Source organism: Tetranychus urticae, chromosome 1 (genome assembly GCF_039701765.1).
Source record: "Tetranychus urticae isolate SD_2017Ah chromosome 1, NJAU_TeUrti_SD_1.0, whole genome shotgun sequence".
Lineage (NCBI taxonomy): Eukaryota > Metazoa > Arthropoda > Arachnida > Trombidiformes > Tetranychidae > Tetranychus > Tetranychus urticae.
The window spans coordinates 11,733,035-11,748,848 of NC_142958.1; the positions used below are offsets into that span (position 1 = coordinate 11,733,035).

The 15,814-nt window shown below is 33.5% G+C and overlaps 3 protein-coding genes across 6 annotated transcripts in view; 2 read left to right on the forward strand and 1 right to left on the reverse strand.

Moving 5' to 3' along the window:
• On the reverse strand, positions 1–9,787 carry LOC107360998 (uncharacterized). Of its 4 annotated transcripts, none has more exons than XM_025160628.2 (6): positions 9,677–9,787; positions 2,134–2,193; positions 1,969–2,060; positions 1,153–1,426; positions 879–1,084; positions 1–482 (listed from the first exon to the last, which is right to left on the reverse strand). In XM_025160628.2, coding segments are annotated over exons 1-6 (1,035 nt in total). In that variant the 5' UTR covers positions 9,678–9,787; the 3' UTR covers positions 1–80. The 4 variants fall into 4 exon arrangements, with proteins under 4 accessions (XP_025016396.1, XP_015783201.1, XP_025016397.1 ...); XM_015927715.3 differs by lacking the exon at positions 9,677–9,787 and adding an exon at positions 2,920–3,913; XM_025160629.2 differs by lacking the exon at positions 9,677–9,787 and adding an exon at positions 2,920–3,920 and having other exon boundaries at positions 289–478.
• On the forward strand, positions 4,237–8,006 carry LOC107361357 (lysosomal alpha-glucosidase). Its single transcript, XM_015928177.3, has 7 exons — positions 4,237–4,661; positions 5,087–6,081; positions 6,176–6,600; positions 6,672–6,805; positions 6,874–6,978; positions 7,044–7,651; positions 7,729–8,006. The coding sequence occupies exons 1-7, from the start codon at positions 4,244–4,246 to the stop codon at positions 7,945–7,947; spliced, it is 2,904 nt and encodes a 967-aa protein (XP_015783663.2). The 5' UTR covers positions 4,237–4,243; the 3' UTR covers positions 7,948–8,006.
• LOC107361138 (uncharacterized) overlaps positions 8,031–15,814 on the forward strand; it is a 24,075-nt gene continuing 16,291 nt past the window's right edge. The window contains exon 1 of the mRNA XM_015927888.3: positions 8,031–14,143. Within this exon, the coding sequence (XP_015783374.2) occupies positions 9,587–14,143 (4,557 nt within the window). The 5' untranslated portion in view covers positions 8,031–9,586. The remainder of the gene's footprint in view (positions 14,144–15,814) is intronic.

Here is a 15,814-nt window from a genome sequence, read left to right on the forward strand (position 1 = left end):
TTTAAAAATAAGATCTGAGCTTTATGTCACAGAGAGATCTCTTTAGATTAGACAATAAATCACATTCGCTAAAAAATAAATTAAGTATGTGGGTTCCAATAATCATCAGGAATCAAGAAACATGGAAGTTGCTGATATTTTTTAAGGAAGCAATGTTTCATGAAATCAAAGCCACGGCTAATTTTTTCTTCTTTAGACGATAAATGTGGCCAATCTGATTCGATTGCATTTTGATTCCCATTGAAGTAAAATTTAGTTGATCTTCCATATCGTTTACAATAATCTTGAACATGATTAAAAGCACTTTGAGTGACTCCATTACATCCACGAACATCAAGTAGAACCAGATTGGGTAAAATGCGAACCAATTCCTCGATATGTTCATCTTTCATGTCCTGGTTCGTCCTCAGCGCAAGATGTTTGAGATTTGGATATTTCATAAGCAATCTTTTCAAATTATTCCAGTTGGTTTGGTCAGCTGACTGTCAATATAAAATCCATTAGTTTATGTGGATAAATTTTGAACAGACGACCCTTTCATTTTGACGTAACCTAATCTTGTTGATTTTAATCTGAAATGGATCCAATAAATTTGGATATTCTGAAAATATTTTCAAATTAAATTAATACTCAACTAGACAACTTAAACCTTTGAGCAGTTTGTTTACATGTTTAAAAAAGGGTTTAGGTTTGTCGTGAGTTTCGGAGTGAATTCGAAAAATTTGTACATTTTTGGGGCGACATTCAGGTCTTTCGTTTGCGATTCACAAAAAAATTATAGACCGTTGAGCAAAGAGTAATATAACTGTAATATAAGTTGTTTTACTCTTTGCCGTTGAGTGTGGAGAAATTTTGACAGAGAAATTAATAATACTTACAAAAATTATAACTAAATCTCGTAAACATTTGTGTTTTAATGTTTCGTCAACAAAAAAGTCATTAGTATGAACGGTCATATGTGCACTTTGTAAATTTGGACATGAATCCATGAACTGGAAAGCATAACAACTGTCTTTGAGGAGGGAAAGGGGAAATATTTCAAGTATTTTAAGCTTTTCCAATGCTGGACCGTCATAGTAACTGTCTAAGGATGAACAAAAGATTTTCATTAGCAAAAATTTTTTAACGATATACATGTATTTTCATAATTACCATCTACTATAATATTTAGTTTTTCAAGATTTGGGAAATAATGAGTATATCTTTTGAAATCCAGATAATGCCAGGTGTGCAATTGTTTTATACTGGAGCCATTTAATCGAAAGTTTGGCCTAATATAAGTAAAGGATACCATTTCGAGTTGATCACGATATTTTTCTACTGGTTTATCAATGGTTAAGATTAATCCTTTCAAAGATGCTTGATTTCGTACAAATGCAACAAATTCTTCAGATCCTACGTAATAGCTATTGTTCAATTCAACAATCTAAGTGGGAAAGATAAGAAAATTAAAATTTGATGAAAAATCGAAAAGGATGAGAGCGAACATAGAGCATTTGTCTCCTCGCCGATTTTCAAGCCATTTTGAGGCCGACCGATTCGATTTTGATTTTAATAAGTTTTTTAGATTTGGCATTGCTTAATCTATCAAGATTGTAAAAATAAAATACTTTTTTGTCACTCAACAGAAAACGATATCGACTTTTGGCCTTAACCTAAATGCGACTATGAGAGGATTATTCTACGATGTATAATAATTTGTTATTCTCTAGCGATTGATACTGGTTTGGCTATCGCTATGCCTTTTCTGACAAATGGCAAAAAGACTTACGGAAATGCATAAAAATGCCTAAAGTTCATCATACATTGGTTTTTTAAATAATTGGATATATTTTGATCTATAACTCTGAACGAAAAATTGATTGAAATGCTCTCATCGAAATCTATCTTTTCATGAACCATGGTAATTTCAAAATAATCAGAGAAGACGCTAAGATTCTTATTCTTTGATCAATAATATCAATTAACCATTAAATTTGTAAATAATTTGCTCAGACAGGATACATCAATCTGACCTCTTCCTTGAAAATAAACGCAATCAAGTGAATAACCACGAGTCTCTGAAATATAAATTTCTTTGATTAAGATATTGATCACAATGAGAATAAGCATTAATGGAAACTTGAATCTTACCCATCAAATATTTAACTTTTTTAGTTCTCTCAGCAATCAAATAGCTCCATTTGTTGCACACTGCAATAAAAATGTCATTGAATTGATAAATTAATTTAATTGTTATTCAATTGCTTCAGAGCCAACATCACATGACTTAACATCTGTTTAAATATTCAAAAACTGCGCCACAACAGTCAGATGATTGAGTAATGATCGCAAGATAGCAACAGTTATTTCATTCAGATACAACTTTCATGTTAATAATAATACTCAGAATTTCTGAGTCAGTGTTCAAAGTTAGTTGACTAATGCAAGACTCTCTCTGGTCAATACAGTAAGTTGTCGTTCAGGTTGATTTAAAAAATGCGACCATCGCTGAAGGTTTGTGTCTAGAAAATAGACCTTCGTCAAATTCAAAATAAACTTAATTCGCATAAAGACGCATTGAAAAACTGTTGTTTAGGATGCCGCGTTCGGTCACAATTGCACACAAAAGTTGAACAAATTTAATGGTTACTCACAAGCCGGCCATGATACTGTTAGATCTGCTCCTAATAAGCTCTGATTTTTTATTTAGTCTTTGGGAAGATTCTTCGCTATGCTCAGACTAACATATTACGAGGGTACAAAAAAATCCTCAATCGCTTCAATAACCCCTGACTCAAACTTGGTACTAGTAATATACATGCAATAGATATAATTGATACATATTTTCAATTTAACAAGGGTCAATTTTTCGAGACACACCTTTCCAATTGAAGAGGACGATTTATAATTTACAAAAGAAACATGTTTGGTAATTACCTTTATAGCAGTTTGTTAAATCATTCAGACTATTTATATAACCAAAAATGGCGAGCAAACAATCATCGGGAAGTTCATTGATCAGCATTGTTAAATAAAATCAGTAATGTTAACTACAGCTGTAACTTTATTCTGGTGATTGTAGATGGTAAAATGGTTAAAGATTTAATGGTGAAAATATTTGCTCAATTATAATCGTTGGATTCATTTAATATTGTTTTCCCCTGTAGTTCACATAGATGTCAGCAGTAGATTGTGATAATTTTGAGGGTTCATCGTTAGATTCTGAATAATTTTCATTTCTATTTTTAATTTTGTTTTACATGAAGTCGCTGTATGCAACAATTTAATTTGAAGTTTGAAAAGGAGCGGGTCGAAAATCGCCTCTGACTAAAATCAATTATCGATATGTTCAAAAGAAAGATAATTTAAAATAAATGCCATTAAACAGGCATTTACCAGACAACCCACTAACCCTGATGTTTTTGGTTCCTTTCGCCTGTCTTAAGTAACAAGTAAACTTGTTGCATTTAAACAATTTCATTTTCATCTTTATCAGCAGTCCATGAACCAACTATCTAATGATAATCTAAATACTGATTCAACTGGTCAGTTTCAACAAATACCCAAAAGATATTGCGTCAAGATGCCATGATATTATGCAATGATATTCCATACTTCTGCTTCTCTCTTGTATTCGCACGTTTTCGCCGCAACACTTTTTTCCATCGTTTGTTACTTATAACTTTATCAATTCGATTTCAACATTTTTCTCACTGTAACAATGACACAGAAAATACACCCAGTAATTCTGGGAAGATCACAAGAAACATATAATTGATTATTTGAAATCATAACCCCTCGAAGCTAACAGACGATTTTGAACAGTAAATCAAATTGGTAAAATGAATGCTTTCATCGTGATTTATAGATGCTGAACATGACTTCATTACCTGTCACCACTTTTACATTTAAACTCTGATGATCAGAGTCTGATCTTTTTTCCAGAGAATTGGTTTATTTAAAAATAAGAGAAACAAAAATTTCCATGGCAACTCTTAGACCTAACAATTCTAAGCCAATCAGCTTTTACTAAGAAACACCATCTAGTGGAAAATTTTACCTCTGGTTCTGAGCCCCTGAACCAGAGGCTTTGATCTCTCTGTAAATGAAAAAGTCTGTGATAATTTCTGTGATAATTGATATGATTACACTGGATGATCAAGTGATCTCAATTCAGGTGAATTTTGTTCCTAATCATTTATAACTAAGCTATTAAAAGTGAGACAAATCTATGCCATAATTCAATTGAACAACTTTAAACATGCAAGAAAAGAAGCCAAAGTGTTGTGAATCACAAACTTATTTATATCCCAGTAAAGAACCTTCTTCTAATGTTTTTTCTTCACGACGATGTTTAATAATAATTTTATTCTTGAATTTTGTTACCATTTCTATTATTACTGGATACGTTTTGTACAATGAACGGTTGTTAGAATCAACAATTGACAAGCCTTTTGTCGATTGGCAAAGGGACGACTCAACCCATTATATAGCAACTTATTACGCTTCAAGCTTAAATTCAAATGGAGTTTTTAAGGCACCTCCGCCTAGTAAAACTGACTCAACATCAAAACAATGTACTTTGGCCGATGAAAACAAATTTGATTGTAATCCTGATGAACCTGTTAGCCAACAAGTTTGTGAATCAAGAGGATGCTGTTGGGTTCCTGTTACAATAAGTAAGTATCATTACATCATACGATAAACTTTGCTTTTGTTTTCTTGTGGTGAATATCTCATATTTCTCATGTTCTCTTGTGGTAATTGAAGCACCATATTATCTTAAAATATAGTTGATATGACTTTCAGTTTTGTGTTTTTATGAATTTTCAATCCAGGATCAGATTTTAAAAGCGTTAGACAGCTAGTTTCTAGTCTGAGCCGACGAGGACTTCTTATGACTTACCCAAACTCTAATAAAGCTTAAGCTTTGGATCTGTCAAAACATGCATTAGTATTTTATTTTATGCTTGTAAAACACTATTTAAGTAATTTAAAATTGTCAAATTCAGATAACAAAACAATAAAATTATTCTCTTCATTTTGCTCTAATGTAAAAATCTTAAACTGTAATTCTTTCATGGATCTTTCTCTTCTTTTCCAGAAAAACGTAATGTGCAATCTCTCAATGTACCTCAATGTTTCTATCCTAGTGATTACAAGGGCTATGAAATCGCTGATGTGCAGCAAGAAAAAAACAGTGCATTGATCAAACTTGTTCGAAAAGTCGCCTCTGGCTTCCCTCAAGACATTAGTAATGTCAGCGTTGAGATAACTGGACTCGATGATGAAAGGCTTCGAATTAGATTTGTTGATGCTGAAAAGGACCGTTTTGAAGTTCCAATGCCTTTTTTCAATGTATCAGAAGCAGAGCAGTTTAACTCAACTCTGTACAAAATTACAATTAATCAGGATGGAAAACTTCTGGTCAGCCGTACATCAACTGGAACTGTCATATTTAATGCTGATCTTTCAACCTTAATTTACTCTGATAAATTTATTCAATTGTCAGTCCGTGTTCCTTCTCAATATCTTTATGGTCTTGGCGAACATAAAGCTTCTTTCAAAAAAGACTTGACTGGTTGGAATCGATATACAATGTTTGCCCGTGATATTGGTCCAACAGAAGGTGTCAATCTCTATGGTTCTTATCCATTTTACATAATGCCTGAAGATGATGATTCAATGAACGCTCACGGAGTATTTTTACTTAATAGCAATGCTATGGATGTTATAACTCAATCTACTCCAGCTATCACCTATCGAACTATTGGTGGTATTCTTGACTTTTTCCTTTTCTTGGGTCCAACGGCATCACAAGTTGCTAGACAGAACATCAATCTTATCGGTCGACCCGTACTTCAACCTTACTGGTCTTTCGGATTTCATCTTTGCCGTTACGGTTACGATAGTTTGAACAAAACTCGTGAAACATTGGAACGAAATTTAGCTGTGGGAATTCCAATCGAAGCACAGTGGAATGATATTGATTACATGGACCGTTTCAACGATTTTACTTATGATAAAGTCAATTATGCCGGTCTAGGCGATTTTGTCAAAGAGCTACATTCAAAGAACATGCATTATGTCATTATTTTGGTAAGAAGCTTAATTTTCTACTGATTTTGAAAAAAACTCATTTCATTCATTGGTGTAACTTTTCATTTTCGTCCATATCTTTACATTCATTTAGGATCCTGGTGTTAGTGCTGCAGAGCCAGCTGGAACTTACCCGCCATATGACGATGGAGTTAAGGCTGATATTTTTGTAAAAAATAGCACCGATCAAATTTTTGTCGGCAAGGTTTGGAATCTTGTGTCCACTGTCTATCCTGATTTTACTAATCCTGCTACAACTGATTACTGGAAGAACCAATTAGTTAATTTGCGAAAGGAAATTGATTTTGACGGTATTTGGATTGACATGAATGAACCATCCAACTTCTACAATGGTCAAATTGATGGATGTCCGAACGATCCTTACGAAAAACCTCCCTATGTACCGGGTGGAACTGATCTCAAAACCAAAACACTTTGTATGAATGCAAAACAGTACGCTGGCATTCATTACAATGTTCATAGTCTTTACGGGCTATACGAAAATGTTGTTACTTATAAGTAAGTTGTCTTTCGCTACTCTTTCATGTACTAATATTAATATTTCTCATTTCCTTATTCTTAATTTACAGTGCTTCTCTCGATATTTTTGGAGCTCGGCCATTCATTCTTTCTCGTTCAACATACCCATCGCAGGGTCATTATGCTTCTCATTGGTCTGGAGATATTGAATCATCTTGGGATCATATGAAATATTCAATCTCAAGTAATTTTCATCAAAATCTTGTTTAGTTATCAAGTTTACTAATCCATGGTTAACTTTATTTTCTATAGATATGCTTGAGTTCAATGTTTATGGAATTCCAATGATTGGAAGTGACATCTGTGGTTTCTCTGGAAATACTGAAGTAGAACTTTGTATGAGATGGTCTTCCTTAGGTAATTGATTTATCAATTTGAATGTTTCTTGGATTGATTCAACTTATTATTTCTTTCCCGTTTAGGTGCTTTCTACCCATTCTCACGAAACCATAATGATAAAAATAAACTCGAGCAAGATCCAGCCATTTTAGGAGAAACTGTTGTCGCTGCAGCTAAATATGCTTTAGAAGCTCGTTATAAAATGTTGCCATATCTTTACACCTTATTTGCTAAAGCTAACATGAATGGAGATACTGTTGTAAGATCGCTGTTTTTCGAATTTCCTTTGGATAAAAATACTTATTCAATTGAAACCGCTTTCCTTTGGGGTTCAAGTTTGTACATTATTCCAGTTCTGGAGCCTCAAAAAACGCAAGTTGATGCTTACTTCCCAAATGAGCTTTGGTACAATTTTGAGGATAAAAAACTGGCATTCAACAGTACTGGTGAAAGCAAGACTATACAAATTGATAATGACAAAATTGGTCTTTTTATGCGAGGAGGATCCATTGTACCTGTTTACCAATCTTCAGCAAACACAACCACTGAGCTCAGAAAACAAAAATACTATTTAAATGGCTATCTCGACAAGTCAGGACATGCAGTTGGTGAAATTTACCATGATGATGGTAAATCAATTGACAGTATTGAAAGTGGCATTTACATTCACGCAGATTGTAAAGCTAACAAAGTAAGTACTAAATATGCTGATTTCATTAGTTCATAAATTTGAAATTCATTTTCCTCTTTTTCATCTTGAATCTCTAGGATCACCTCGTCTGCAATTATTTGAATATGGCAACATTTGATGATTTTAATATCGGAGGTGTTACTATTTCGGGACTCTCTGAAAAGCCTAAAAGGATAAATCTCAATGGAAAATCTTTATCCACTGACAGCTTTACTCATGACGATTCTATACTCACGATTGAGCTACCTGAAGACTTTAATTCTTTACAATCATTTTCTATTGACTTCAGTTATTAAAAATTGGTTGATAACTTATAGAACTTATAAGATAATATTGACCAATAGTTGAATTATTATATCTTTTCGAATCAAATCATTTTTCTATTATTCTTAAAAATCAGTTTTTTATTTTTACTTGAACAAATGCTAATTCAAACTCGTCGGGATTGAATTTTCCGATAATCTAATCATACTAATCTCATTAATGGTTTACACTCAAATACATTATTTAATTTGATTGAGATAAGATTTAGGTCTCTTTATGCATTTTAAATAGGTGTGATAATTTAATTCAAAACATCTACAATCAAAGTCTGATCAAATTGTTTTTCAGGCAGATGACTATGTTCATCTATTTGTTGATATTTTCGGGTTTGCATTTACTCAGATCAGTAATGATACTTGTAATCAACTGATTAGTCAACTCTATTGATTCTTTGACCAAACTCTGAAAGAGTACAAAATTTGATTCCACAAAATGCACTGAGCTTCATAATATTATGGACAGTTTATCTAATAAAGATGGAATTTTTGGTGATCTGAATTGTTGGAATCATGATATCGAATCACAACAATTTCAAGCTAAATTGGAGTTGAAAGAATACAAACTTAGCGAATGAGTACCCTCGAACTTGTGTTGAAATTTGATTGAACAAATAATTCAAGCGCTAATTACTAATGATTATTAATTCACATTAGATATTATACTTAAATCTTTTAATTCGTTCATGTTTTTATTGTTGAAGACAATTGTAGACGAGAAAAGCTCAGTCACCTGATGAGATTTATACTGATATTTGGAAAGATAAAGATAAATGTTCAACAATCAGGTCATACAATTGAGTTAGATACCGAGCATAACCAATCGTGGTTAATAAAATTGATCACAATTAATGGTATTGAATTGAAGTTGTTTTCAAAATGTGACGTGATTAAGCTAATCTTTGCATAGTTTAATGTTATTTTGAATGAATTTTATGGCATTTACTTTCACTTTATATAAAACTGTGAGAGTTGAATCAAAATTGGTATTAAAAATTATCCCACAAATCGGTTAACGTTTGTAACAATCAACAAAATGATTTCGGTCTTTTTATAAACAACTATAATATTAATTCGTTATTTTTTTCAAATCTTTTCCATTCGCCGCTTCATTTTGTAATACAACCGAACTGAAAATGTGAATCTTGATTCACTTTGTTTTTTTTCTCTCTCCTTCTCTCTATGTTGGTGTGAATGTACATATTGACAAGAATGATAATCATCAGTAATCAATGATAACAATAAAACTCAACGATAAATGAGGTCGATCATGGAAACTTCACAATGAGGATGATGATTCAGATAAAATTATTGTGGGGATTGGGAGAAGAAAGGAGAAAAGAGAAAAGATGATGAAGAGGTTAATCAGCAAAACAAAGCAAAAAAAGAGGAAGAAGTAAACAAACTGATCGAGGAAAGCTTACAAGTGATAAGCAGACCAATGAGACAATCAAAATAAATCTGGTAATGGCGAGGTTTGGTGAGATTTGGTGAGGTTTGTTAATATCAGTGAACCAGATAACCTATGGTTTTATCATTAGTAGAGAGTGTTATTCAAGTATTTTTGTTTTGTTTTTGGTGACAATCAACGTCCTATCAACAGATTACCAACAAAATGATTGTAATTCCTATAGAGAGTGACATCCGTAAACAAGTTGCAAAAATTACATCAATTCGGTCAAAGGGAACGGATGATGAAGCTTACTATAATTTGCCCGAAGAAGCTAAAGTTGAAGCTGGTTCTAAAGCTGGTGTTAAAGCTGATGATGGTGAAGGTAAAGTGAAAGAAGAAGAAAAAGAATCCGTGGATGATAATGATGATGAGGTTGGTTGTTACACGGTGAATGGAATCAGGTCTGGTTTCTGGTCGATTCGGGAGAATAGAGGTAGGCTGATAAAAGCTGGTTTGACAAGAAGAGAGAAAGAGGGTGTTCACCTGGGGAAAGGAGAGAGTAATGATTGCGATGATGTTGGCCTTACTATTAGCGAAATAGCAACAATTAAAGATAGCGTCTTTAAAGAAGAAGAAGAAGCCGTTCATCATAAACAACACAAGAGTAGATCCAACACAACCAGTCAGCAACCTAAGCAACCCAGAGTTGCTTGTTATTGTCATGTTTTATGTAAAGATCAACAACCAGTTTACCCATTGACTGGCTCTGGTGTTCCTGGTTGCCACCATCGGTTTTCTTCTGTTTCTTCTTCAACTTTAAAAAGACAACTTATTAATTGTAATCAATTTAATTTTCATCTTTATCATAAACAACAATCAACAGTCAACCAACAATTGTCTAATGTTAATCTAAATACTTGTGATTGTACCGGTGGTCAGTTCCAACAAACACCCAAAAGATATAGTGATCATAGGTTAAACCTTCATACTTCTGCTTCTTTCTCTTCTTCCAATCTCAATACTTCTTTTCCATCATCTGTTGAGTCTAAATCTTCTTTTTCTTCTCCGTTTGTGGTTAAAAGTGATTGTATTAAAGGTGAAGCCAGGAATGTCAATAAATTAACCGTTAATCAATTAGTTAAGTGTTCTCCAGTTGGATCCAATAATGATTCTTCGTTTCTATTCTCCGGCATTGTTGCCAATAAAAGGAAAGTATTTACCCGTCAACTGGTAAAGAATACAATTAAAAGCGCTGATCGTCATCACAATATAAATTTTAAGTTGAAACAACAGCCAACTACTCAACTTCCATCATCTTCAACAACACAATCATCTCCATCTTTATCAAGATCTAATCCAGTAGAAGACAACAACAGAGAGAAACACAAAAACAAATACCAACGCCACCACCAACAACACAGCCAATGTTACAAATCTTCCAAGATGGTTGCGGAAACAGATAATCATTCAATTAATAGTGAAGGCATGGAAATGACTATCAATCATTCTAATCGTGAGATGGCAATGTTTCTAGATAATATCAATGGGCATCATTATGAAAATATAAATGTACATCATCCATATTCACACAATCCAAATCACCATCTTCCATTGGCCATTGGTAAAACCTTGAATACAGTTTCTTATCTACACAAAGACCGTCCTAGCTCAGCAAATAGCTACTCATTGGAATCAAATTCAAGTGGAAGCAATACAACAGAATCATCAGGAGCCATACCATCACCATCTGGTTCTAACGATGATACACATGGCGATGAACTTCAATATGGACCCGGTATTGTTGACAAACTAAGGTCCAAATTTTTGCAATACAGTCTCCAAACATCTCGCAATAATGGCTATAGATCTGTAGTAAAAAGATGTTCAAGTTTGGAAAACCTTGCCGACAGAGATTCACCTTCATCGTCGCCTTTGTACCATACTTGTAAAGGATCCAATTTTGGTATTCGTAAAGGTCCAACTTATGTTAAATATCACCAGCAACAAAATATCAACAATAATAATCATAATTCTCACCATTGTTCTAAACAATCTAATCATACCAAAGGTAACAACCAATATGGTGTTGTTAATGATGTCGATATCAATTGTAGTGGTGGTGCTGCTGCTGTTGTGATTAGTAATAATAACAGAGGTTTGATTAATGGAAAGTTATTTCAATCAGTAACTTCAACTGCTTCAACAGAGAAACTTTTACATGGAGAATATCGAAACAACGGTTGCCTGACAGCATCCCGGACGCCAAATGGTTTTACATCATCATCATCATCATCATCAGTGAGAAGCTATAGGAAATACGAGCAACAACCAATTAAAGGTAATCATTACCATCATTTAAATCAACATTCATCTATCTACCATAACCACAATCATCGGTATAATTGTGATGGACTGTTGAAGAGAGCCCAAAGCGTTGAAACTCTTCTATTGGAATCAAGGAACTGTAAATCAGCACCGTCAACATCATCATCAGCTACTTTCACCAATTCAAATGCTAATAATACCGTTAATAATAATAATTCAAATTTAAATTCAACTTTCCTGACTTCTACTGCTGCCTCTACTGTTAATACTACCATTTCATCCACCTCTACCTCAAACTCGGGATCTGACAATTGTGAACCTTTGCTATCGCCACTTTCAAATCAACAATCGAGATGGCAATCAACCAACAACAACAACAATAACATTAATAATAATAATATTTCTCTTGCCGCCAGTGTTAATTCAAGTAACAACGTTTTCTCAAGCAAGGTTAACAGTGTCTCTCAAGTTTGCAACCACCTTGTGACCAAGCAACAAGATTTTGTTGATACAGTCACCAATAATTGTAAAAAAATGTCCTCGGACGACGATAATATTGCGGATGTCTTACCGTCAAGTGAATGTAAGGCTAAATCAGCGTCAATTTACTCACCGTTATCTGCCATTTCAGCCTCGGACAAGAAAATGAATGGTGATGTAACTGCACCAGGATTAACCAATAACCATATTGCATCTGCAACAATTAACAATACCAACAATAATAATGGTCTTGTTAATCATGGACCCAGGAAACTGGTCCAAGATGAATTACCTAAACCGGATACTGTTAAGAATTACAAGAAAATTTTTGAAACCAATTCAGTTTCACCAACTCCTTTAACTGGACCAATGTCGCCTTCATCAGCAACACTAACACCAACCAGTACAGCAACAACAGCCATAAGTCCAGGAAAACTGAACGATTCGAGTAACTCAAGTTCCCCCAATGATAAAGATAGTGATAATCGCAATGGTCAAGCTTACCGAAAGGGTGGAATCTATGGATCATCCAACAGTGCCATTCGTCGTAAACCACCAGTTTTAAGTAGCATCGAGAAGAAAATAACCAACACAGTGAATAAAGTGACAGTAAACAGTAACAATAACAGCAATAACAATCGATTGATTAATGGTTCAACAACTAGCTCATCACCTACATCTCCTGCACTTCCTCCGAAACCACCTTTCCTGATTACCAAGAAATCACCTTTAAATGGTGAATTGAATCATGTGAATGTCAATAATAACTATTTGAGTGCCATAAAGCCTATGGGAAAGCAACAACAATTGGTATCAAGTGAAACAAACAAGAACAAGATTAACAACGGCAAATCAATTAATGGATCAAAGGATAGGATAACTGGTAATGCGGCTGGTTCATCGCATAATCTGGTACGAAGTAAACCATTGCCATCTTCACCTCAAAAGCCAAAGTTAATCAACAAATCAGATGAACAGCCATCATCACCAACCTCAAGATCATCCTCACTTTCATCTTCACCATTACTATCACCATCATCTTTCATCCCACCCTCGCCTTTATCCGGTGTCTCCAAGAAATCTATTGAAGACAATTCAGCCAGTGATACAGTTGACTGTCCAATCATCTCTTCTTCAACTGAATACCAAATTAATGGCCATTTCTCGCCTTCACTTGATAATAACAAAGAGGATTGTAAAGAGGTTGATAAAACTGTAATGAATGGTGGTAAAATGATCACAGATCAAAAAGCAACTTCATCAACAACAGTGTCAACAACATCCACAACAACATCAACCAGCTCAATGTTAACAAATAAACCAATTGCCAATATTAAACCAATCCAATTAGAATCACATGAAGATCGATGGAAACCTCTCAAGAAATCAACATTGCCTCAGGAATCAAGTGAATCAGCAGCAAATAAACATGAGAAATCATTTCCTTCAATGGGTGTAACCACCACAAATATAATTAAGGATCAGTCAAATCACAATATAAATTATAATCAAAGCGAGTTACCATCTAGGGTAACATGTAATGATAAGAATAAAATAAACTCTGATAATCAAGTTACCAGTAAAAGGATTAATGAAGTTGATGAGAAACCGAAAGAAGCAGCGTTTAACAGCAACAATAAAGATAATCTTTCCAATGGATCATCCACTAAATTGCCGCGCTCTTATTCATCAACAACATCTCCACCAATTGCGTCTTCTGTAACCACCAAATCACCAGCAACCGCGGGAACAACCATGATCTTTGACTTTCGTGGTAAAAATGTCAAGGCAAACGTTGCCGTCCACAGTCCACCTTTTTCAGTTGTCCGTCCACCAACAACCAAGTCAGATGATAATGAAGATGACTTCAATTACACTGGATCAACTGAAGTTCCTCAGCCCAGTGGAATTATATTCAAGGGTGAAAATGTAGTCATTGATGGAGGATCATTGCTCGTGAAACGTAATAAAAAGGTATGTCATTTATCATATCATTGCCGGTTTTTGCAAACAAAAAAAAATTAAACCTCAAATATTAATTAATTTTCATCTTCTGACAAAGTTATATTTTTAATTAATGTTTGTATACCGATTGAATGTTCATAATTGCCCTTCTATTGGGAGGAAAATCAGGTTTCACTGAATAGAGAATCTTGATTATTCATTTGTTTTGTTATTATCGAGAGTTCATTTATTGAAGGATAATTTTTCTTCTCTCTTCTTCTTCTTCTTGCAATCAAATTAAATCATCAGGCTCAATTGATTGCCTTAAAGGCATTTTTCCATAAATATTTACTAGAATCAAGCTTCACATTAAATTTATTTTAACCTCTCAAGTTTCTCATGAAACTGAGAAAAGCCAAGACTGAGATAATGATGAAGAAGAAGATGAAAAAAGATGATCTTGATGCTTAAAATGTTGGAGTGAAATTTATTTCTGCCATTCACTGGTTTCCAATGTTGTCTGCTTTTCACCACCTTTCACAAATTTCATCGTGATTAAGTTAATCATGAATAGAAACATATCAGACCACCGTTTACTGTGAACTTTGAAAATTAATCATTACTGGCAATCTTACCGTAGAATCACGATCTCTTTGATTAGTTACAATTTAGAGAAGAAGATGGAAAAAAATTGCAAAATTAAATTTACCAAATCAAAAATGATATATTGAAGGTAAAGTCAAATTTTAAACTTTAAATTGTCTTCACTTAACCATTGTATGAATATTGTAAAAAAGGGTTTACCTATGAGAGCAAATTATTGCCAACCATTTTCATGTGATTCAATCAATTTTGTTGCCTTTTCCGTCCTCAGTCTCGTAATTGTTTAACCTGCCATTTAATTTGATACCAACATGTTCACTTGAACAATTTAAATACAAACTTGTACCAAACTTGTAAAACCAGGATTGACCTTAAATTTGAATCAATCACGAATTGTTATAAATAATGACAGAAGTAAGCTGACAACTCATGAACGATTTCCTAGGAATGAAAATTTCCATAATTTCCAGATAACTTTAATTACAATTGAAGCAATAAACTGATAGCAATTGATTGAAATCTTTTAGTTTTATTTTCAGGAAAAAACACCAATAACCAGTAATTACAGTCTCTTAATTATTGATTATGATTCCATGAAGAGTTGTGATTTTAAATTAAACACCTTAAATAATGCAATCAATATTATTCTTTAAGTTTAATGGTTACTTAAATTTCTAACCATTACACCTTAAATCAGCTATTTATCAATAATAACGTTGAACAATAAAAGAGTTAATATTAATCATAATTCAAGATTCGTTGGAGTGTTTTAAGCGGAAGTTTAATGCATCGTTTCCTTTTATAGTTGCGTCTTAAATCGTTGCCAAGTAAAACTGTTACAATTAACTTTGCTTTGCACAAAAAATTACCTTATAAATTGACTTTAAATTATTGCTATTTAACAGCCTCCAACAACTGTAAACCCTTCACTTAATTAACCAATCTCATTGTTAACCATTTATTAATCAATACAATGCTTTAGTTTCACTTAATCAACAATCAAGTTCACCCAAAAGCCTTTTTGGTCACTGGCTTCGATCTTGCCATTTCAATGAAAACCATTCAACTTTTCAGGCTTACATTTTTAATGAAAAATTT

Bases quoted from the DNA above. Each gene is read 5' to 3' on its own strand.
- LOC107360998 (XM_015927715.3), bottom strand. From the start codon at position 3,007: ATGCTGATCAATGAACTTCCCGATGATTGTTTGCTCGCCATTTTTGGT. The intron at 2,061-2,133 runs GTAAGATTCAAG...TTTATATTTCAG, and splicing joins AAAAGTTAAATATTTGATGG to AGACTCGTGGTTATTCACTT. The intron at 483-878 runs GTAAGTATTATT...TTATATTGACAG, and splicing joins GAGATTTAGTTATAATTTTT to TCAGCTGACCAAACCAACTG.
- LOC107361357 (XM_015928177.3), top strand. From the start codon at position 4,244: ATGCAAGAAAAGAAGCCAAAGTGTTGTGAATCACAAACTTATTTATAT. The intron at 6,601-6,671 runs GTAAGTTGTCTT...CTTAATTTACAG, and splicing joins GAAAATGTTGTTACTTATAA to TGCTTCTCTCGATATTTTTG. The intron at 6,806-6,873 runs GTAATTTTCATC...TATTTTCTATAG, and splicing joins TATGAAATATTCAATCTCAA to ATATGCTTGAGTTCAATGTT.